Raw genomic sequence first — 23,578 nt, forward strand, 5'->3', positions numbered from 1 at the left:
TGAAAGTAAAATAAGAGAAACATAAAGAGTGTTAAAGAATAAAGTGCCAAAGATGATGTTTTTTGAAATTAAAAGAACAAGAAACTAAATGATCAAAAATAATATTTTTGCAAAGAGGCAAAGCGCTGAAATAAAAATAGAAAGGAAAACCCAAATGCAAGAAAATTAAAATACTTGGAAGATAAAGATGTAAAAAATGTAAAGAATTTTAAGTTTAAATTGAAATAACAAAAAAAAAAAAGTAAAATGGAAGATATGTTTGATGAATTCCTTCTTTGAAATCAGTACGGATGTGAGGAAATATTTCTTAAAAAAAAAAAACTGCTATAGGACGAAAATCGTTTCGTACGAAAAATTATTAGAAAACTACATTCGAGCAAGTATTATATGAAGAACCATAATCTGCTAAAGCCATCTTTATGAAAACATCAAACATTTATGGAACAAATAAATTGATTTTGTTGGTTGTATCAATTTGCTAATGTGCTTATTACAACATGGCTACTCTTTTACACCGATCCTATGAATAAAATAAAATAAAATAATTAAGAACTGACAAACTAATTAACCTAATCTTGATTTTGTTGACTTGAAAACTGACAAAATATTACTACGAATTTATCCAATCAATTAGATTTATTTATCATTGTATTGTCACCGATCCGCTACTATCATTATGAATCTTCAATTAATAAATCTGTTCCACATTTGTCTTTGTATTGTCAACAACTAATTTCCACTTGACAAATTTGTCTCATGTTTTCGGCAGCAAATCTTTAGCCGATAACTTTTTTTTTTAAAAGACTTTATTTAGCCAATAATTTTATTTCATATTATCAATGAAAAATATTTACTTGATAAATGTCTTACATATTTTTACAACAATTGCTAATAAACAAATTTTTCTTGTCCTCAACAACAAATCATTCAACAAATTTATCTCACATGAATCTATTTTTTCTTATCATGTTATCCCAATTTTTAGGGTCCCGCCGTATTTAACATTACATCCCGAAACAACCTCTTCGACTTAATGCATCTCTATCAACAAATTAAGTTGCACTTAAGAAATGTCTTTGTTAAAATTTAATAATGACCCCGACACGTATAAATCAAGTTGTAATATACATACGAGTATCTGAAAAAGAAGAGTTCTGTTACTTACAGAATATTTTAAGTTTTGATACTTCACTTTTATTTATATTTTCTTTCTTTCTTCTACCACATCCCAAGGCTAGTTCGTTCCCAAAACATGTTCGAACATTTTCGTTGACAACAATAGTCAGATCTTACCCCTACTTAGCTCGCACCGAAATCCACACTATCAAAAATACATTTTTTTTTCTTTCTTTTATAATGGTAGTAAAGATAGCAAAGATTTGACAGCAACCTGAAAAATCAGATGCCAAAACGATGAAACAAGAGTTTCCCTGAAAACTAAGGATATACATTTGTCAGAATTTGTATGCTTATATAACACTCAAGAGGACCTAGTGATCCAACCATGTGCACTACACTAGTGTAAGAGCATAAACTTTGATATTCATCCAATCTAGTACTGGTTCAATAGTTTTCCTTGCGCTCTTGTGAAATAGATTTTGATCTTGAAAGTAATCTAAGATACTAACTTCAAGACAATGGTTGATACCCAAGATAATGACTTTTTTTAAAATGGATATTAATCCCTTACACGTAATTAAAACTCTCCCAAAAGGTTTCATTCAATCACTGTCGAGAATCACCTAGCATTCAAATCAAATTCACCAACTTCACGCCAGCCATCCTGGGTCCCAGTATCTCCATTTTCGGCTTCATCATTCAAGAAATCTTCAGATGGCTCCTTCTCATCTCTCTGTGTATTGTTTCCCCATCCATTAATCATCTCACCGGGGTTACCTGCCTGATCCTGCTCTCCCATGTCGTGGCCAATCACAATGTCATTGCCTTGGGACCCTAGTGCACTCCCTCTCATGGGTGCTCGAGACATCATTTCAGCATGAGACTGTAAATCTGCCCGAGCCTGCTCTGCTTGAAACATTGCTGCCATCCGTAATTTAGCCTCATGGGCTTCACGACCAGCCTTCTCCCTGGACTCTATTTCTGCTCTTAATTCATAGTTAGCCCGTTTTTCTTCTTGGAGAAGTGCCTGCTCAATCATCAGTCTCTCCTCAGATCGGAACTCCCCCAAACCTCTCTTTTGGGTTATTATGTTGAAGGCAAGTGCTTGTTTCTCGAAAGTTGCAGTGAACTCAGCAATTTTAGCAGTAATATTATTATCCCACTGCTGGGACCGTGAAAGCATCTGGCCAGTAGTGTCAGAATCAAGAATCCTATCATCCTCTTCTTCTTCATAGTCTGCCACAACATGATAAGGCAATAACCTGCAAGAGGAAAATTTAGGGAAATTCTGAAACATAAGAAATCCATGAAAGAGAAATTTTCAATTGTATAGACTTAAAATATAGGACGTGCTCATTTGGGTTTTCTCTTGTTTTTTTTTTGGGAGTTACAATGGTACCAGCATTATTCATTCTTTTTAACAAAAAATAAATACTGCTTACTGGCTAAAGAAAAAAAAATCAATTGAGAACTATTATGTTTAGATTGGTAGATCACATTTCAAAGAAATGCAATCAGGACCAAAAAGAATTTAATGCTATGATAAAATACATCAAAGCAAGTAATAGGAAGTTCCACACCAGTGACTGTTGTTTTAATTTACAATATCAGACCATTAAAAAACTAATTTGTGGACAGCAAAAAACTGAATCGCTAATGTGTGCATTTTAATTTTAGTGAGGCCATCATGAATGTCATTTCAAGCATATCAAGGCCTCCCATGAAATCATGTTGCCAGATTTACTAAAAGGGAAAACATCACACATTTGCAGGTAATAGTAATAAACAAGTAGAGTTCTCAGTTGATTTCTACATTGCAATAAATCAACTGTCAGTTCCGTTGCTCTTGATTGAAGTAAATTGGCACATATCAATTGCCATATGACAGAACAAGGGTTAAATTTGATAGAATCAAAATGTTATAGGTTCTGCAGAACTATATGTAAATAAAATATGCATATAGTGAAATTACAAATAAGGATATGGTAATAGATAACAATTTAATTATATGGCCCCAAACATAAATAAATAGATAAACTTTGATATGTTATTAGAATCAGGGACAATGACAAGGAAAATGAATTTGGGATAGTGGATGACAATATGGCATGCTAAACAATTCTAAAAGCAGAGGAACAAAACATGACATGGAGTCAAATATCACAGAAGATCAAAGATTACTCAAACTAAGACCAAAATGACAATTTAGAATTTAACTTCAAATCAATTAAAAAGGAGAAAGCAACATGAGAGTATTCTGTAGCTGCATAGCAATCTACATAAGGAGAAGGTTGCAGTGAGAGAAGAGAAATTGCAAGTGAAGAGATAGAATCAGTATTCAGACCAGAAAACCGGTGCCAATTAATCTTTATCCATATAGAGCCTATAAACATATAACATAAACATTGATTAGATTTTTGGCCTACAACTGCTTAAATGAATGAAAGAGACCAAGCTGCATCAGCAATGATCAACATTACTTTCATTATCTTTGTAATCCCATCTAAAAAATGATCAACATCTCCTACTTTCGTTGTTACCCAGAAATTAGTATCATGAAGAAAAAGATTGAAAATTGGAAATCAATTCATAAAAAATTAACAGTTCTAAAAAGATTAAAACATTTTTTTTTGGGTGGGGTAGAGCAATGCAGAAATCTTATTCAGGAACATGCACTTGTCAACACAGAAACAATGATTGCAAGTAAGCTGAGTCACCCTGTGATCAGTGTGAGACACTTAGCCACCAGCAGATGCCTACTGACAGCTACACATAGCCCAAAAACTAACAAAATACAATTAACAATTTTGGCTTTTGCCTTTTAACTTCATGAAATGAAACCCATTCCCTACTAAACATTAGAAAACTCATTAAGAAAAAAGATGGAGAAAAGTACAAAATATAGTTGAAACTTGGAAAGGTTGTAATATTGAAGGCCACCTTTAAAATACACAGTAACATGAATCTCTCCAATGGTTCATCAATCAAATAACAGGCATGCCAATGAAATCTACTACTACTCTTCACAAGCATATCCCATCTGATTCTCCTAAGGTTACTCCAGAAATTCCACAAGTTAGTCTGTGTTTTGGTTTAATTTATCTTGAAGAAATAATTGCTTACTTTACCAACTTCCAGAGAGAACTTTTAAAAAATGAGTTAATACTTACATCCTATTTTCACACAATGAAAACAGAAACATCACTGAAATTAGTTTATCTATGATGATAGGACAAGAATGTGCCGATCAAAAAAAAAAAATAGGACAAGAATGTATCATGCAAAGGACTTACTTATATCATTGCAAGTTGCAACAGATTAAGTAATATACCAATATTTGTCTAATAATCCCAGTATTTTATCATACCTCTCATATGTAATGGATTGAGGAATTAAGCTTCCTCTATATATCAATCTAAATTAACATATACTCATCTCTGTGTGATTACTTCTTTATGAAGATTCCCTGACATACTCAAATCTAAACTATCCCAACACAGTATGATTAATAGCTTCATTTAACAGCAAAGACTTTTTTTCTGATTCAAAAACTATTGACTTAATGGTAAAAGCACAAACAAAAATCACAAAACAGGGAGCTTGAGAAAAATAAGACTCTGAATTAAGTCCAAAAATAATTCTGAATTATCTGCAATAAAGTGATTGCAAGGCCACGAACATAGTTCCTGAGCTAAACCACAGTGAAGATAGTATCATAAATGCCAACATATGCAATCACAAATTATACATCCATATAATAGCACCAAAAAGGCTATTATATCTCCAATTTTTCAATCTCTTATACACAACATAATGAGCCTCTATATTTACTGTTTACATGGGTGGCTCGTCTTCTCAACTCTTCCTAATGCTTTTAGCTGTCAACAAGCAAACCATTTACAGCACTGGCACCCCAGAAAATTCTGTCCTAAAGCTTCAATAACAATCTCAATCATACAAATTTACAGTTCAAGAAGAGTTTCATGGTATGTCAGATAAATCCAAAAGTTATTTGCCATTAACATCAGTGTGATCTTTCCAACCTTCATGGAAAGACATTAAATGATTAAACAAGCCTCTTCAACAACCGCTTGTCTCTCATACAATTACGTTGGAAATAGCCAAGTCTTGTGAGATATCCCTTCTTCTTCCATCCTAATGTGAATTAATTATTACTAATAAAGCACACATAAAGCATGATAGATATCATCAGCATTTGAGGAAAGAAGAGTGTGCATGTGAGAGAGAGTCTTATTTCTTTCTATACTAAACTTGACGCAACTCATCTAAAGTTATTAAGAAAACCAGCAGGCAAATCGCAGTTAGCAAGGTTAGAAAAAAGAAAATTATAGTAGCACAAGTCAGAACAACAAAAAGGAATATAAAAAATTGAAATTCAAACACACACACAAAAAAAAAACATCATTGTTTACACAGTGAACAAAAAAGAAAAACAGAAAGCAACGATGTTGGTAGGATTAAAGAACAAACCTCTCGCAGGCATCTTCAAGAGAAGAGAAGGGTCTCTTGAAGTCCGGGTGGCAGACCCGCCACGCGTCTTGGTACGCCATCTGGAGCTCCATCTGGTTCCCGGGTCGAACAATCTTCTGCTGCTGCTGCTGTTGCTGTTGCGGCGGTTGCTGCTGCGGTGGTAGATGGTTGGAATTAGGGTTCTGATGCAAATTGAGAATGGGATTAGGGTTAGGGTTGGGAGCGGGATTGAGGTTAGGGTTAGGGTTAGGGTTTTGTTGGAGATTGAGGGGTCTGATAGGACGCAAGTGAGCGTCAATGTTGGAAGGGAAACGAGAAATGGCGGCAGCTTGTTGTTGATGTTGCTGCTGCTGCTTTTGCAATTGCTGTAAGAGCAGATAATGTTGTTGATGTTGTTGTTGTTGCTGTTGTTGTAACAGAAGTTGTTGTTGTTGTTGTTGTTGTTGCTGCTGCTGCTGTTGCTGTTGCTGGTGCAATGCCTTTGCCTCTTCCATTTTTTCGCAAAGTAAGAGTAGAAGAAAAATATAATCTCTGAAATCCGCTCAATTTGGAAGCCGAATTTATGGGTTTGAAATTGAACCCGGAGACAGAGAAGGAGGAGGGAGTGCGTCTTTCTTTTTTTTCTCTCCAAAATCTAAATTCCCCGTTTGATGATCTTTGATAAACGAAGAACAAACACAATCCTGTTCCCGTCCACACTCTCACCCCGTGCGGAATGCAGTGTGACCCAGATGTCTCTGTTTTTACTTTATTATTATTATTATTTTACTTTTGTTTAGTTTTTTCACGATCAATCACTCGGGTCGGACTCGCCAATCAATAGCAAAACGGGATTATCCTCGACCAAATTGCAGAAAAATAAATACAAATTTAAACTTTTTTTATACATAAAATCCAAATTTAAGTTGACACTTCAAAAAAAATTAAAGAATAAAACATGTTTTAAGTGATTTAATATTAATTAAAATTTAAGTTTTAAGTTTACTAATAAAAAAAATATTTATTTTTAATTTTTATAAAATAGAAAAGATAATATTTATTAGAAATTTTTTTTTTGCATATGTTAAAAAAAGTTCCAATTTTTTACATTTAAATTAAAATATATATTTTTAATTTGTTTTATATCACATTTGTGATTGAATATTTATCTTTTAACATAATTTAAACTATAAATCATTTAATTAAGAGATACAAATTGTTATCATTTATGTCTATTATTGATAATAACTAAGTTGATCTTTAAAATAACTTAAAATTTCACAAAGGCTTGAATTATAATTTTTTAAATATATAGATTTATTTAAAAAAAACTCAAAATAGTTAAAAAATTGAAGAAAAAAAGTTTAGAAACCTATAAATTAGTAGTCATAGTAGTAGTACTTGATGTTTATGTTCTTAGATTTAGTTGATCAGCCTTTGTCCTTAATTCATTTTTTGGTTTGATTTCTAGTTCTTACCATCAAGTTTCTTCATGAAATAATGATGTAATAATTAATATTTATTTTTTAAAAATTTTATGGCACCTTTGTTTTTTAGCTTAAAAAACTTCGAAATTTTGTGAATTATTTAAAATGTGTTAATTCAAAATATCGTAAATCAAAATATATTAACACAAATGGTAAGATCTTTCCCAAAGATACTAAAATATACATGTAGATATAAAAGTGATAAAATGATAAAGATGGGAAATTATATTTTTAGTTCTTAAAGTTCAGACACGTCTTGTTCATCTCTCATACGTAATAATTATAAAGTTCGTTGCTTAAGTTGAAAAAATTTGAAATTGTTTAATATTTAAATATATTTAAAAATAATATATTTAGCATACAAAGAAGTTGAGTCCATACCTCGTTAATTCCCTCATCCATGCGTCTGGACCGGCAAGGTAGTCGATGACCTTTGTTACCAAGAAGATGACTGTTTCCTATGTTGTTAATGAAGAAATGGATGCTTACGTGAGACACATGCTACTTAGAGATCGAACCAAAGGGTGGCGTGTTTTCGTCTTTAATAGTCTCGGCTGTGGAGATAGCCCTGTTACTACTCCTCAGGTGAATACTGTTGCAACTCTATATGTATATGAACAGGTTCTGGTTAGTTTGTTTAGGAGAAATTTATCCAAACAAAACATTTCTATTTGTGACACTGATGTGCAGTTCTATTTGGCTTCGTTTTTGGGAGATATGCGAGAGGTTGTTTCCCATGTCACCGGTAGATACCCCAATGCTAATGTATATTCCGTAGGATGGTCAGTTGCGGCCAACATTCTTGTGCGTTACTTGGGTCAGGTAGCATCATTGCTCATTCCTGCAAAAGTGTTAATTTAATTTTGGTCTGAGGATTTGATTTTTGAAGTTTATATCTGTTCATTAGGCTAGTGATTTCTATATTTGGTGTAAAAACTAAAATGTTGTTTTGAAAGGTATATAGCTAGTGATCAACAGTCTGTTGACTTGTTTGAAAGGAATAAACCACCAATTTCACGCTCGAGCTATTACCCTCTATCAGTTTAGTTCACAAGTTGATGTATTTTAGTTAAGTTCAGGGTCCAGTTAGATGGTTTTTTTAATATCTAAGGTTCTACTTAGCATGATTTGTAATACTTCTTGGATTATTTAAGTAATTTGTTTTAGTTTAAGGACAATTTAAGGTATTACTTTAAGGATCAAATTGCTTGTTTGAGTGATGAGATTCACCTCAGTTGTTTGTTTGAAAAAAATTAGGGAATGGACATTGAATTTGAAATTATACTTTATTCTCACTAAGTAAATAATTAGAAGTGATTGTAGGTGTATCATCTTTGCCTTTATCCATTGAATACCGTTTCTGCCATGCTATTTATGTTTTTTCATTTGTTACTTTCAGGAATCGCACAATTGTCCACTTTCTGGTGCCGTGTCATTGTGTAATCCTTTCAATTTGGTTATGGCAGATGAGGACTTCCGCAAGGGCTTCAACATTATTTATGACAAGGCCCTTTCAAAGGCTCTTCGCAAGATTTTCAACAAGTGACTAATTTATATGTTATTGTGGCTATTCTAGCTATACTTATTAATGAATCCATTTGCTGGACATGATGTATCTATCTATCAATAACATCTTGTATTTTTCTCTTTTTGAGTAAAGGCATGTTTTACTCTTCGAAGATATTGGTGCTGAATATAACATTCCACTGGCAGCCAATGCCAAGTCTGTTAGGGAGTTTGATGATGCACTGACCCGTGGTATGTGCCCCTACTTAATGGAAGCTTGATTGATAGATCACAATTGTGATTTCTGTCTGCTCAGATACTCATCTATGAGGCTTCGCAGTTTCTTTTGGATTCAAGTCTATGGATGAATACTACTCTAATTCCAGCAGTTCAGACTCCATAAAACATGTTAAAACCCCTTTGCTTTGCATCCAGGTAATTTTTTTGACTCAAAATAATTTTATCTGTTTCTTTTGGTTTGTAGTTGTGTAAAATTGAAATGAAAACCTACTTTCTGCAGTGTTGTTTTCTTGATTAATTATTTTTGTCAATTATGATTTTTGACATAATGCATCCCTTGTATTACAAAAAAAGTAGAAAGTATATAGGAATTGCCAAATGAATCTTCAATCTAGACTGACTTTTATTATTATAATTTATAAATCAAGCCGTTGGGCTTGTAACCCAAGTGGCACTAGCGCTGATCTCTAGAACTGGGACTGCTTTAGATTTTGCACCTTCTGTTGTGAATAAATATATTACTTTTTTCAGGCAGCCAATGATCCGATTGCTCCTAATAGGGGAATCCCTGGTGAAGATATCGAGGTATGTAATTGAGAGGTGGGAATTGGGATTATGAAATTTAGTCTTACCATTCCATTCTTGACTTATGTGTGTTTGATAATGGCTTAAGGGAGATGAAAAATACTAAAGGGAGAATGGATAGTTTAGTAACTCATGATAGTATCTCTTAAGTGATGACAAGATTTTAATTTAATTATATGTTGATGTTGAGTGATTAAGTTTGATGATGTGATATTATGAGACTAACAACAAGTGTTGAAATATAATTTTTTTTTATAATTAACCAAAAATAAATTCGAGATAATAATATGAAATTGATTTATTTTTTATATATGAAAAACATATTTAAGTCAAAGAAAAACCAACTAAGTTAACATATTTTTAAGTTAAGCTAAATGATCTATTTGATCTTTTATCTTATTTTATTTTTGTTCAATTTGATTATTTATCTTATTTTTTGTTTTGTTTAGTCTAGTCTTTTATCTTTTAAAAAGTTCATTTTAATCATTTATTTTATTTTTTGTTTAATTTAAACTTTTATCTTATTTTTTTGTTTAATTTAGTCTTTCATTTTTTTAAAAGTTCAATTTATTCATTTATCTTATTTTTTTGTTATATTTAATCCTTCAGTTTAGTTAAAATTAATGTTCTTAATCATTTAAAAATAAACTTTTTTTGTTATATTTTCTCTTTTTCCTCCACTTTTTTGGATCGAATTGAACAAAAAAAAGAAATAAATGACCCAATAAATTTTAAAAAAAAATAAAAGACTAAAAAGAAATAAATGACCCAATAATTTAAAAAAATAAATAAAAGACTAAACCGAACAAAACAAATATTGGTCCAAATTGAATTTTTTTAAAGATAAATGAACAAATAAAAAATAAATAAATAACCAAATACTACCTACTAGAAAAAAGACACACACTAAGACACCTTAAAGAAAAAAGAAAAGAGTTTTGAACTAAAAGCCACTGATAATTGATGATAAGTATTGCCTAGGTAATACATGAAGCTGCAAAGGATTCTTCATTACGGTTGTGAATTTCAGCTTCTCTGACAGATCAACATCATCGATCTCCATTCCCAACCTTCCACGCAAAATACCAAACAAAATTGGCCACAAAGTACTCTAAGTGCAAAATTTCCAAAGCATAGCCAGGACACATTCTCCTCCCTGCCCCAAACGGCATCATCTTGATCTCTTTACTTCCCATTATGTCAAAATTTGTGCCTCCATTTTGTTCACCATTGTTCATGAACCTCTCTGGCTTAAAGGCCAAAGGATCATCCCAAGCTGTTGAGTCCCTCCCGATCTCAGCTACCAGGAAATTCACAGAGGCATAAGTAGCAACCAAATAACCATCTAAGGCGTTGCAGGAGCATGTGAATAGGACTTAACCTGTGAGGGGTGAAGGATTCTTGAAGTGAGGTTACGCCGAAGGAGGCGCCATTTGGGGCCATAGAAGCTGAAAAGAATGTCATGTTGGTTGCTACTAATAATCTTGTTGGTGGGATTGGCCTTAGGGCGATCAGCGAAGACGGTGCCATGTTGGATCAAAGCTTGGTGTGCAAGAAAGCGATCTGCAATGAAAATGTCTGTGCGAGAATAACCAACGTGAACAGTGAAGATTGAACCATATTTTGCATGAAGCTTTTGAAGAATGGTCTTTGGATCGGTGAGGTATTGTGGTAGCAATCTAAAGCTGCATTTGTGAGGCCCTGGAGGGAGGGGAGAAAAGAAAACGTTGCGTATTGCTTTGAGAATCACTGAAAGGCAAAGGCACAGAATAGTGGCAACGAACCACGTTTCCATGTATGAGAATGAGTGAGTGAGTGATGTTTTTGCACGTTGTTAACGAGGAACCAAAGCGAACAGAGGAAACTTAAAGGGTGGGTTACTGGAATTGGAGTGTTACTTTTTTCATGTGTAGTACTTGTAATTTTTAAGAGCCCTAACTAAACTCATAACGCATGCGTTAATTTTAGGCTTGTAGTGTAGTATTGAATGCTATTTTGCTCATTTATGTTTAATTTGTAGGAATTTGGAAAGATTTTTTTCGGTAGAGCTATTTAATTTTGGCATTTGGCAATACTGAGTCTGAGATTAACTACTGTCACGTAAGTGGATGTTACCTAATAACACATTTATAACTTTTCCGTCGCTGATTTTTTTAATTCATAAAAAACAATTATAATTTATAGTAATTAAGATTATTATAATTAATATATATTATGATTTGAATTAATTGATATAATTACGTATAATATATTTTCATGTTTTAGTTAAGGTAATTCTGAATTAAGAATATTTTAAATAAATTAAATAATATAGGTAATTTTGATTGTGTTAGCAACTTTCGTGTACTTCTAAAAATTATAATTTGCTCTGCATGTTTATAACTTCAAAATTATATTTTAAATAAAAATAACATTATGATTATAATTCACTTTCAACATATCACGAACCGTATTATCTTCACGAGACTGGGAAACAAATATGATTTCAATGTTATAAATTCAAAGAACAAAATGGTTTATCCCATTATAAAATATAAAAATAATAAGGATGATCTAACTCGATCAATTCAACAATATAGAATGTTATAAATTTTCTCATATCATGTTTAATTCTTATGGTTATAAAAAAATAAAATATCAAGTATATCCCATGTGACTTGTTCTTCTACGGTTTCCCACGGGACATAATCATAAACAAAACCAAATAAAAATTTTTTTAAAAAAAGACTACATAGGAACAGTATAAATACATTATGGTTTTATTCTAATTCATAATATATGATAAATTTATTGTTGATTTTTATATTAACTACTTATAAGTTATATTAACAATGAATTAAAACTCAAAAAAATATATGAATTAAAAAATCTTCATCCCCAATTATATATAAAAAAACATCGAATTAAAACTCTAGTTAATCTTGAAAATCCATTTTGTCAATGTGAATTCGAAAGAAATTTTCCTTTTCGGCTTTTCTAACAAACTGGCTCATGTTAGACTGTGAGACTATCTTACTAGTTACCAAAATGTGTTTTCAAGATTTCAAAGTCCTCAATTCGAGATTTCAATGACGTTCAATTCTTTTAGTCTGGCACCAGAAGGTTGCTATTTCCTTTAACGAAAGAGGAATCAAATTCACACAAACTAAGATTTAATTCTTACTTTTTTGAGAATAAGATTTAATTTAATCCTTATTGAAAGAACATGCATTTGTAATTTTTCTAACCATTGAATGATCCATTGTTTATCTGAAACACCAACCATTTTGTTCTTAAACTACAAATTTGTAATTAAAGGGAAATCTACCCCGAGATAGAAACAAGTACCAATCAAAACAATAAAATTAAAATAATGAACGAAACTTTACCTCATTTTCCACGTTTGTATCACATTAAAATCATATGAATGGTTAACAGCTTAAGTATAAAACTGGTCAATGAAGGGGAAACTCACCCCATAATTAGGTTAGATGGACTTACAACATCAATTTCCGCTAAAATTGACGAAACAAAAAAAATCTTATAGAAAAGAAATAAGTAAAAAAGAAATGTTTTTCCCCACCCATCATAACATGGCTCCATTCTATAGATCTCAGAATCTGAAGTCAGGATCCACATCCATTGCCCAACAGAATTTCGCCAGCAGAGACTTGTTGAAAATCTGTAACATTTGAAGCAAGTGGCACAGATAAGTGACAAAATGAGAGTAAGGAAGGCCTATAACCAATCAAGCATCACATAAGAGCCATGTCAGTTTGACCACACAAGAGCATGAATGAAAATGATGCAGCATCCACAGCCCATGGAGCTATCCCTCACTAATGGGGCAACGATATTTATACTAGTCCGATTCTGGTAAGAAACCACATGCCTCCAGCCATTGTTAATAAAGCACAGAAAGGGTCTCTTGGACCTCCAGCTCTACAATACTTTAATTTGTTTTTATCAGTTGCAGAGAAATATATACACACTTCTAGACGGGGGAAGTCAAAACATTAGCTTAAGAGGGGCCAAGAATTAAAAAATAACTTAATAAAGAAAAATTAAATTTCCGCATGCATAATATAAGAATTTTAGTATTTCCACATGCATAATATATAACTAATATTTCATTATCAATAAAAGTACATAATTGTATGACAAAAAAACTATGCGCTAACAGTATAAAATAGTTTTATATTATCATCTAATTACATATCACAATGTATGATAAATTTGTTGACCTTTCCAGTAACTACATCAAAAGTTATACCAATGATAATTTATAATTAGATGATCGTCTAAAATTATTATACATTGTGGGTGCATCACCATTAAACTAAAATAGTATATAAGAACTTAAATACATTATATGGATCAAGTAAAAAACTTTTTATATATTTTAGAGGGACAATTTTATTTTTTTTGTAATTATTTAAATAAACTTCAGAAAAATTGGGAGTGAACATGGCCATAACAGATCACCCCAGCTTCTAGAAATTGAAGAAAACAACGTGATTAATAACTTAATCTGAACAAAGAAAGAAGCCAGCACCTTTTCAATAGGAACTTCATGCCGCTTGCACCAGGCAACTGTAATCCTAGGGTCAAGGTAGTTTATCTTGGATGTGCCCAATGCCACAGTTTTCAGATCTTCTTTTGTCTTCATATCACGTTGCATTTTCTCAATTTTTGCATTGGTTTGAGATATCTTTTTCTCTAGCCTGCAGATTACATAAACCACAATCATACATCATGTTTAAACATGCAATGGTTAAAGATGTTATGAAAAGCTAAATTACATTTCGGGACCCAAGTTCTTTTTTCTCTTTCCATCTGAACTCTTCGAAGGGGGCTTTCCTTTCCTTGCCCTGTCTAAGTCCGTTTTCAGTTCTTTCAGAACAGCCTACAAGTAAAGATAAGCATAAGCCACTTTCAATTATATGTCAATGGGTCACACAAACCAAGTCTACTCTAAATTCAAGAAATATAATGCAGTCCCAGGTTCACAATTTTCAGATATTCTCTTTATACATACCTGAAGTTCATCAATTTTTTCAGTTAACTTTGACATTTGTGCAGTATGAGATTTTGAAACACTGCGTTGATGATTACAAATGATAGCAACCTGTTATGGGAAACACAAGTCATGACAACTTAAATATGAAATATTAAAATACTAAAATGCAATATCATAGGTATAATAAAGCAACATTTTTTAGCCAATTCACCTGTTTATTTGCATGCTGATAAACAACAATCTTTTCCCCAACTTCTCCATCTTTAGTTTCCTTATTCAACTGTGCTCACATAATTCCACAAAAATCAAGTATGTAAGTCTATAATATACAACCCAACAGTAGAAATCATAGTATATACATGATCCAATAAACGTTTTGACTTAGGGTATATTGATAGCATAAGTTTTTCTAAAGCATTTAAGGGATGCATAACAATTTCAAGAGAAGTGAATATTTCACAATGGAGTGCAGTTTTTTAAACCATTTCATATATTGCATATGAAATGAGTACAAAAGTTTTGATATGGCCCTGCACACAGATAAATCTAAAGCCTTTGAAACGAGTGAGGCTTTGGTATATTAATTTAGGAGAAAGTGCATAGAGCAGGACTTGAAGTCTTAAATTTTCAAATTAATGATGTTGAAAAATTCAAATCTAATGAAAGATAACATTGCTCTCTAAGATGTTAATTTCAACATCAAGCATACAATCAAATAACAGTGTATACTGAGACTGAGGGTGTATAAGAACAGAAGATAACAGAACAAGGTAATGATCTTTTTCCTTTTTCTATGTATTATATCTTCAAGGAACACACAATTTCAGGAATTTTGTGTCAAATCAATTTATACCATAACATCCAATGTGATCGATGCATTGAATGTACGGAAGACTTTTGCTGTTAGACCGGGCATGAGTTCCTTCAGATGAGCATTTAATTTACTTGTATCCAGCTGATCGAAAAGATCATCACCAGGCTTTTTATCTGAAAATTACAGGGGGGAAAAATACTTAAGTGCTTCAGCCTCATGCTTGAAACATAAAAAAATCAATAGCCAGTTTCCCACCTTTTTGGAACTTCAAAATTGCATTATAAACAGGAAGCTCAACCTCAACTGTATTTTCATACTTGATAGAATCTTTACCAAGGAAGTTAAACTGCATTAAAACAGAAAGGAAACAAGGTTACTAACATTAAAACAAGGTTACCACAGCTCATCTGCATTAAAACCAGGTTACATATAAGTAGTAAGGGAGGCTACCATTAAAACAATTTGAGAACTACTACTAAACTTAGAAAACCCCCTGAAGGACTTAAAACTCATCAATCCCAACATAAAGTACAGTGAAAATAATTAGAAATCCCAATACCTTCAGTTTGTTGGGGGGTTCTCTAGTCACATTCTCTACTTTTAACGTGCAGCAACCAACAGTATCAGCTTCATCGTCATCCTGAGCAAATACAATTCAGAAATAACCAAATTTAACAATTAAAAATCAAAGAAACTATCGGCTATAAATGCAATCAAACAAACTATTAAAGCTGCATGCCAGGACCAAGTTATTTCAATAAATTCAAAGAATATATACATTTATTGACCGCTTGGACTGCACTATCAAAAGTATATGATATTAATATAGTTCAAAGCAGATTTACGCATAAGAGTAGTTGGAGCTAGGAATACCTCCTTGCTATTTACTAACAAAGAGTTACATGCAAATAATTTCTTCAGAAAATTTTATTCAAAAATCAAGATGATGCCATCTAACAACCAGAACTTTATAGTGAGTAAGTGACACTGACAACTTAACTCGGGCTGCCTTCCTTTGCCTAGTTACATTCTCTATAAACACAATTGTAAAAGCAAAATATTCACGAGGAAGTAGTACATGATTAACTGAATCTTTAGATATTTGGGCAATTTAAATGAAATTAGCAAATGCTTAATAGTCCAATTGACAAAACATATTTAATTCACTTTCCTAACAAAATAAGCATTTGCATGTGTCCAAATCTTGACATCTTGTATATATATCTATGCTTTGGTGAAGAGGGAAACTTGCAGTTACAACAAATGAGAGTTTGCAAGTGCATATACCAACATAATACCTTCTCATTGCCAGCCCTCAGAGCTAATTTATCAATAAGATAAGTAGCAACAGCAATTTGCTGCTTTGTAATATCTTTACTGGTAAAATCTTTTGTGTATGCAGACCTAATATTCCCTATATAATTCTGCACCAAGATATAAAGAACTTCCATAATTAGACAGGTTTTTAAATGTCATCCAAAAATATCATATGAAAAACATAAAATTAATAAAGGCTAACAAAAAAAGCATGAAAGCACCTTTAACATCCTAGCTTTCTCATACTTTTCCTTGTCGCTTTGCCCCTTCAAGGAACTACTAGCAGCCAGAAATACATATTTGAATAACTTGGGATTGATAGGGTCACTCCAATAGGCTAACCAAGTAACTGTATTATCATTTCTTATCTCCTTCCAGCTGCAAAGGTTACAAAATTCAATGATTAGAAAAATGGGCTTTCAACTTGGTGGCATATACAATTCTTTTGCTTTTTAAATTTCTTCTCCAAGTGAAATAAGATTTGGAAGAGTAATACCTTTCACCAGGAATAGGACATTCAGGAATTGGGGCATCCTTTCCAATATTAATTGTGATATCACCTGGACGAATGCGTCTTTTCAATTTTCCCATCTAGTAACATAAATTACAGTCAATAAGTATACATTATAAATTGTAGAAGCCAGTCAAAATTCTGAAGATGAAGCCGCTGTATATGAAAATGAAACCACTGTATCTAAATATATAAATGTATCTAGTTCCAGTAACAACTATCATAACCACCTTGGGGTGCTCTCCTCGGCCTCGGAACAATCCTGGTGGTTCAACTCTAAAATTTCCAACCTAAAAAAAGATTTAATAAAAATTAGACATAAGTTAAAATGTTTCCTAATGAATAAATTTGAAAAAAGTTTGTATATAGAATGCCACGGAATTAAATAGGAGAAGAAAGTGCAGCTTAGTCAGAAAATAACAACTTCCTTAAAAGCAACCATTATCTAAATGTTGTAAATAATAGAGACACACAATTGTATGGAAAGAATGATATCATGTATCCTAACAGTGCCAATTATTCAGCAAAATGAAGTTTACTACTATGGCAGAAGTGAAAATTAAATTTACATGAAAAATAAGTGTAAATTGTAAATTAAGCTCTTTAACTTTAGACCATGCACAGATTAAACCTTTAGGGTTTTAACAAGTGCAACTAATCCATTGAAATTCAAAATGTATGCACAAAACGCCTTTCGTCAAGCAAACCATTCAAATACTAGAAGAAATATCATATGACTTGCTTATAACACCATTAAAATATGTTAAACCTCTAATAATACAACTATTTTGTGAGAAAAGCAGATTATCTTAGTTTTTTCATCTAAATCTGGATTGTGTAATTAATAATGGTATTTTCAGGTTAAAACATATTTTAATGTAGGGTCAGTCACATGATATTCCCCTAACAGGGGGTTTATGCACAAAATTTGAACCCTAAGGTCTAATATACGCATGGCCCAAAGTTGAAGGGTGTAAGGCACAAATTACTCAAAATTGAATGAAGAATAGACACTGATCCATATTAAATTGGTAGCATGATGGTGATTGATGCTCTTCTGTTCAGCATTAATAACTTCACAAAGCAATCTAGCTTTAAATTTGATAGAGATATCAAGGGTAAGTGAAAATCCAACTATGATAAAATAACTCATAACAACTTCAAGAAAATGCAACACCAATACTTCTCCCATTACAAAATATAAAGGCCCAGTTATAGTTCATAAAGTCTGTAGCAAATTGGTATGAAAGAGATCTACACGAATTAGAGAGAGAGAATATTAAACCTTCTCTTTAACACCATCAACAATAGCCCACATGTATTTCTCCTCTAGTTTCATTTTCTCTTCCTTCAAAGCCTTCTTCTCCTGCATAAAGAGGATACAAATGGGGTTGAATACAAAAATAATAGAAGACATGAATTAACCTATCAAGCTAACTCGGCACAAACTTGGAATAATTCAAATACATATACATAGAGATATGGATATGGAAATCAAAGTAGGCATATAATATTTCTGCATGTTTTTTAACACACTCTTCTTTCCTTGACTGATAACAAGAACAGTATCAGCCCCAGGAGAAGTGCTTACAGAAAACAACTTTCTGAATAAAGGGAGAAAATAAATACAGACACAATCCTCACAAAACTTTCCACTCAACTACTATCTACCTCCCTCACAATCCACTCCTTTCAATCATTTCTTTCTAACAGAAATCACTTTCCCCCTAATTTTGCCATGTATGAATTATGTTATTCCTGTAGAGAGATTTCTCTGGTACTCTCAACTGCCCCATGTGAGCTGTGCCTCTCTTGTTGTGATTTTGATTTCCCATTCTAGGGCACACCTTAATTGGGCATTATATATGTGTATTTCATAAGATAAATTAAAACTGCAGTATGATCAACAGCATGAAGTACTTCAAAACTATACTAGTTAAAGTCAAAATTATATATCACATCACAAAAGGCAAATATGTTGGAAATAAATCCACTTAAAAAAGCAAACAATGCTCTAATATATAAATTTCTACAATTGTCAAATGAAATGTATACTGAATTGCCAACTTACTTCTGTAGTCATTTGTTTCTTCTTTTCCTTCTCACTTTGGTACCAGTCATAGATTGGAGTAAAATCACAATCTTTCAAGTTCTGGATTACATGATTTCTTCCAAGCAACTTTCGCCAGTCATTCCAGAAATTTTCCTTGAACCTATCTTTCTGCATGTACTCTGTATCTCGCATGACTGCATACATTGTAGCAACCTGCAAAATAATTTTGAAGTTTATAATATTGTCAACAACTCAAAAGAGACTTTAGAAAGAAGCTTTTACATGAAAGTACTTAAATGATCCCAACTCATCAAAATAGAAAAGGAACAAGAGCAAACAGTCACCCAAAATCTAAAGAGCATAGTCTTCTGAGATAAAATCCCACCTCCTCTAGCTCAGGAGTCAAATCAACTGGTCTCCCCTTATATAACATCTTTACCCCATGCGGCTGGTATGGAGGAGGGAAAATGACACCATTGTGAACCAAAGTAGTCCATTTTTTCTGCCCATCACCAGAGCTAGGAAGAAGCTTTGTAGATTTGGAATATTCTGAACCACTGCCTGATTTTTTAACTGTCTTCTTTATCTGTTTCTTAAAAGGTTTTGAACCAGACTTATTAACTTTAGTAACCTTTGTCAGCAACTTCTTTGTGGCAGATGATTTATCACCTGACATGGCTGATTTCTTTATTCTCTGGGAAATAGGAATATCATCATCATCATCCTCTACCTTCAGCTCATGTTTCACCGAGACTGGCTTAGTTTTGATAGATGCAACTGGATCTGAGACCTTTGGCTTCTTAACAGAGGCATGCAAGGAATCACTATTATCTAGGGGTCTTTTAGCTGGCAATGGAGATGGCCTATCTTTTTTATTACTCAAGCCAGCACCATTTTGCCGCTCTTTCTGAATTTTAGAAATAGGCTTCTTCTGATCAGAGTCGTCACGGTTACTGCTAGTTGTTCCCAAATTGGGATTACGGTATAACTTTTTTGCCAAAGGGACATCATCATCAGAGTCTTCAGAAGATTTTTTGACAACAACAGGGGTCGCTTTGTTATCATGGTTAGAATTCTTCAATCTAAAACTCAATGGTTTATTATCCTCATCATCTTCTGAATCTTCAACAAAATTTTTAGCACAGCGTTCAATATATTTTGGTTCCACCTTAACATCAACGGACATTTTCTGTTTATCTCCCAAAGAAGGTGCTTTTGAGTTTGCTACTGGCAACTTCGTAGAGGAGGTGTTGACAAGAGATTTTGAAGCTTTAGAGATAGCTACAGAAGGCTTCACGGGTGACGGCTTAGGAGAAGGGACAGTACTACCTTTCTGCATGCTAAAAGTTTGGCCATTCAAAGAAGGTGCATCAGAAATCTGTCTATATGACTGTCCAGCATGACTGTGAGAACTTGACTTCCTTACTTCTGAATGCAATTGATTTTTCTTAGATGATGAGTACCTTTTGTAAATTACTGGCCCATCATCATCATCATCAAAATCATGAGGTAAATTTGGTTTATCAGAAGTCTCAACAGCCATTATTCAACTATTGAAAGTTTTGGAATGTACGTCACACACAAATCCTGGGAAAGAAAACGAAGTTTCAATTAATCATCAAACATCAAGTTATAAATTTCAAAAGCAAACTTCAAGTGACAACACCAAGATAACATCATTTGTACAGCACTATATGACAGGGGATTTCAATTGCAACAAAAGGGAAAAATACCTCATCAATTCTAGATCAAATGAAAATATTATCAGAAACGAACCAAAAAACTATTTAAATCACAATCAGCTGAAAGTGTTAATCTAAAACCCATCCCAGAACTTTTTCAAACTTTTGACAATATATGTACTAAAATATTGATAAAAATTCATGATGACCTATGCCCTGGGGATATAGCATTAGCATATGCAGCCTCGCTGAACCAAGAAGAATGCCCAATTAGTCATTGTTGCTCTCACACACTTAAACATAAAATTAAAAAACACCACATCATCATATGCATGAAGCAAAACAAATGGATTGCTGAGGCTTGCATTAAAACAATAAAAAGGTTGGATTAATAGGCCACTAACATGATACTAACCAAACCTAGGCTATTTCAGTTCCAAAAAAATAAATCAGTTTAAAATCAAAACGAAGAAAAAATGAAACACATTAACCCGCTGGCACCAAAGGACAATCACGAATTAATACTATCATCTAACTCGTAGAAGCCTATTGTTCTCCGCAACAGTTGAGAATAAGAGGGTTTTAAGGCTTGGCTTAGAGCCTACACCAATCTATTTAATCTATCTGTAATAGTTCGATCTATCTTCCTGAGATGAGAATTTGTTTTGAAATAGCTAGATTAGAACTGACCGCCTTGCCTTGGCTTATTGTGTGATTTTTGAGCAGGTTCACAAAATTCTTGAATAAGCACGCAGGCACGCACATGTCAAACACCTCAAACTGCAATATCAAATAAAATAGAAGCAGCGAAGCACCGAGAGCTAAGGTTGAGGTGATATTGTGATGTGAGGAGAGAAAAAAGTAAAAAAGAATAAGAAAAAGGGAAAATGGTGGGAGAAGAGAGATGGAGGAATTGGAGCAAGTGAAAGGGAATATTGATATTGATTACCGAATGGCGGTGGAGGCGAGAGATTGGATGAGATAGGGATGGAGGAGAAAGGGTGAGCGAGCACAGATACAACCAAACGCGAAAGCAAGAAAGAGAACGAGTTAGGGCGGGTGAGTTTTAACTCGACTCGGCGAATTTCATTCGGATGAGATGAGATACAATACAATACAATACGATACGATACAATACAATACCAAGTTTTCTTTACTTACACAACACAGATCTTGTCACGGACTCACGGTTTGGTTTGGTTTGGTTTGCTTTGCCCTCTCGTTTTCACTCTTCCCTTCCCTTCCTTTATAATTTCTCCAACCAATGGGCCCAATGTCTCAGGCCCTGTCCTTTCAGCCCATATTTCCAAATTGACCCAAACTATAACAACACGTGTTTCTTCTCCTTCTTCTTTTCGTTAGTTTGAAATGGTGTTAGTTTAGGATCCCGTCATTATTTCTTTAAGCTTGTCGTTTTTAATTCGGACCAAAGTTCTCACCCTTCAAATAAACTAAAGGAAATTGTTGAAGGAACATGAGTTAATTCTTTTTTTTTTGGCTGAATATATTATGTCATATTGTGATCAAAGCTTTGAAATATATATATATATATATATATATATATATATATATATATATATATAAACTCGTTGGCAAGTGTATCAAATCGTCACAAGTAGTAAAGTACTCGAAAGTTCGAGTGTCGAATCTTTCGTACTTAGATTAATGTAAATTCAATTTAAAAGCAAGACATAAGAATTTAAAATAAAAGATAAAGGAAGCTAGTAGATAAGATAAAGTAAAGATAAAAGATTTAAAGATAAATTAGAAGATAAGGGAAAAGATAAAAGAATTAAAGATAAAATTAAAAGATAAAGAAAAAAAATAAAAGATTTAGATAAAAAAGATAAGATAAATTCAAGATACTTCAAACAATAAAATAGGGAATAGAATCTCTATAGTAAAATTGTTAAAACCTGACCAATCTAATTACCTATATACATGGATTCTGGACTTGTCTGTTATTAATACCAACGAATTAATTCTGCCCCATATTTATCCATCTACTTGCCTCTGATGCCTCAAGATGACACGTCTACCTTAATTACCTATCTTCCAAATGCCCTTTGCAAAGACTCAATAACTAAGATGCATTAGGATTACATTCTAGATGTTTGCTAAAGCATGGGCATTGGGACATTAAGTCATGCTAACCCTCTAAAAGCGTTACCCTTAAAACAGATTCAAGTATTCATTCCTTACCCCTAATTAGGCTTTACCCTCTCCTGAGTGGACTAAACCCTAACAGAAAGCAAGTTCCGAGATACAAGATGTAAAAAGAAAGAACGGTAAATAAATAAAAGAACCTGGAGGGAATCCCTCTTTTTATTGATAACTCTTGAAATGCTTCATACATCATTGATTTTTTAGACCTATCAGACCCTAACTAGGGGATTAGCCACTCATGGCAATTGAGGGCTTTACAACTGGGGTGAAAGAAAGAATAGGGGTGATAAAAACAAAGAATATAGAGAGAGAAGGGAGAGCTCAGGCTTAGAGTGCTGAGAGAATTGCTCTGAGCCGAGATGTCCTGTTTCCCTAGGACTGGCTCTCTATTTATAGATGCTAAAGTGAGCTTTGAGCCTTCATATACTCGCTTAGCGCGACACCTCACGTTTAGCGCGTTCGGATCGCGCTTAGCACGCGCTGCAGGCTTAACCTGTGCTTCTGTTGGATTGCGCACTTAGCGCGTGGCTGGGGCTTAACGTGTGTAACGGATTCTGCATCTTCGAGCTCAACGCTTCGCTTAGCGCCTATCTGCTTTCCTCGCTTAGCGCGTGGCGCGCGCTTAGCGC

The 23,578-nt window shown here is 33.2% G+C and overlaps 3 protein-coding genes and 1 pseudogene across 8 annotated transcripts; 1 reads left to right on the top strand and 3 right to left on the bottom strand.

Annotated features, from left to right (window-relative positions):
• Nucleotides 1–1,322: 1,322 nt before the first annotated feature.
• On the bottom strand, nucleotides 1,323–6,351 carry LOC114425003 (probable E3 ubiquitin-protein ligase bre1). Its single transcript, XM_028391716.1, has 2 exons — nucleotides 5,611–6,351; nucleotides 1,323–2,381 (listed from the first exon to the last, which is right to left on the bottom strand). The coding sequence occupies exons 1-2, from the start codon at nucleotides 6,102–6,104 to the stop codon at nucleotides 1,739–1,741; spliced, it is 1,137 nt and encodes a 378-aa protein (XP_028247517.1). The 5' UTR covers nucleotides 6,105–6,351; the 3' UTR covers nucleotides 1,323–1,738.
• A 1,151-nt stretch (nucleotides 6,352–7,502) lies between these two features.
• Nucleotides 7,503–9,513, top strand: LOC114368514 (embryogenesis-associated protein EMB8-like). Its single transcript, XM_028325749.1, has 7 exons — nucleotides 7,503–7,661; nucleotides 7,767–7,898; nucleotides 8,476–8,618; nucleotides 8,737–8,834; nucleotides 8,923–9,017; nucleotides 9,354–9,407; nucleotides 9,496–9,513. Exons 1-7 carry the CDS (start codon nucleotides 7,503–7,505, stop codon nucleotides 9,511–9,513), a joined length of 699 nt encoding a protein of 232 aa, XP_028181550.1.
• Nucleotides 9,514–10,318: 805 nt separating this feature from the next.
• On the bottom strand, nucleotides 10,319–11,254 carry LOC114368515 (annotated as a pseudogene).
• A 1,497-nt stretch (nucleotides 11,255–12,751) lies between these two features.
• LOC114425005 (DNA topoisomerase 1 beta-like) lies at nucleotides 12,752–22,013 on the bottom strand. 6 transcript variants are annotated; one of them, XM_028391721.1, is made up of 17 exons: nucleotides 21,733–21,911; nucleotides 21,474–21,563; nucleotides 19,487–20,688; nucleotides 19,120–19,314; nucleotides 18,334–18,414; nucleotides 17,279–17,338; nucleotides 17,034–17,128; nucleotides 16,759–16,915; nucleotides 16,519–16,644; nucleotides 15,780–15,860; nucleotides 15,476–15,566; nucleotides 15,260–15,393; nucleotides 14,618–14,686; nucleotides 14,425–14,514; nucleotides 14,189–14,292; nucleotides 13,942–14,110; nucleotides 12,752–13,068 (listed from the first exon to the last, which is right to left on the bottom strand). In XM_028391721.1, exons 3-17 carry the CDS (start codon nucleotides 20,642–20,644, stop codon nucleotides 13,000–13,002), a joined length of 2,679 nt encoding a protein of 892 aa, XP_028247522.1. In that variant the 5' UTR covers nucleotides 20,645–20,688; nucleotides 21,474–21,563; nucleotides 21,733–21,911; the 3' UTR covers nucleotides 12,752–12,999. The 6 variants fall into 6 exon arrangements, with proteins under 6 accessions (XP_028247522.1, XP_028247523.1, XP_028247524.1 ...); XM_028391722.1 differs by lacking the exons at nucleotides 21,474–21,563; nucleotides 21,733–21,911 and adding an exon at nucleotides 21,945–22,013; XM_028391723.1 differs by lacking the exon at nucleotides 21,474–21,563.
• Between the last annotated feature and the right edge of the window lie 1,565 nt (nucleotides 22,014–23,578).

The sequence above is a fragment of the Glycine soja genome, chromosome 9 (assembly GCF_004193775.1).
Source record: "Glycine soja cultivar W05 chromosome 9, ASM419377v2, whole genome shotgun sequence".
NCBI classification, from domain to species: Eukaryota; Viridiplantae; Streptophyta; class Magnoliopsida; order Fabales; family Fabaceae; genus Glycine; species Glycine soja.

Excerpts from the sequence above, each read along its gene's own strand:
- LOC114368514 (XM_028325749.1), top strand. The coding sequence starts at position 7,503 with ATGACCTTTGTTACCAAGAAGATGACTGTTTCCTATGTTGTTAATGAA. Across the intron at positions 7,899-8,475 it reads TTGTGCGTTACTTGGGTCAG|GAATCGCACAATTGTCCACT; the intron begins GTAGCATCATTG and ends TGTTACTTTCAG. Across the intron at positions 8,835-8,922 it reads TGATGATGCACTGACCCGTG|TTTCTTTTGGATTCAAGTCT; the intron begins GTATGTGCCCCT and ends GAGGCTTCGCAG.
- LOC114425003 (XM_028391716.1), bottom strand. The coding sequence starts at position 6,104 with ATGGAAGAGGCAAAGGCATTGCACCAGCAACAGCAACAGCAGCAGCAG. Across the intron at positions 2,382-5,610 it reads CTTGAAGATGCCTGCGAGAG|GTTATTGCCTTATCATGTTG; the intron begins GTTTGTTCTTTA and ends TTCCTCTTGCAG.
- LOC114425005 (XM_028391722.1), bottom strand. The coding sequence starts at position 20,644 with ATGGCTGTTGAGACTTCTGATAAACCAAATTTACCTCATGATTTTGAT. Across the intron at positions 15,394-15,475 it reads AATTTTGAAGTTCCAAAAAG|ATAAAAAGCCTGGTGATGAT; the intron begins GTGGGAAACTGG and ends TGTAATTTTCAG. Across the intron at positions 14,111-14,188 it reads AAGAACTTGGGTCCCGAAAT|GCTAGAGAAAAAGATATCTC; the intron begins GTAATTTAGCTT and ends TGTAATCTGCAG.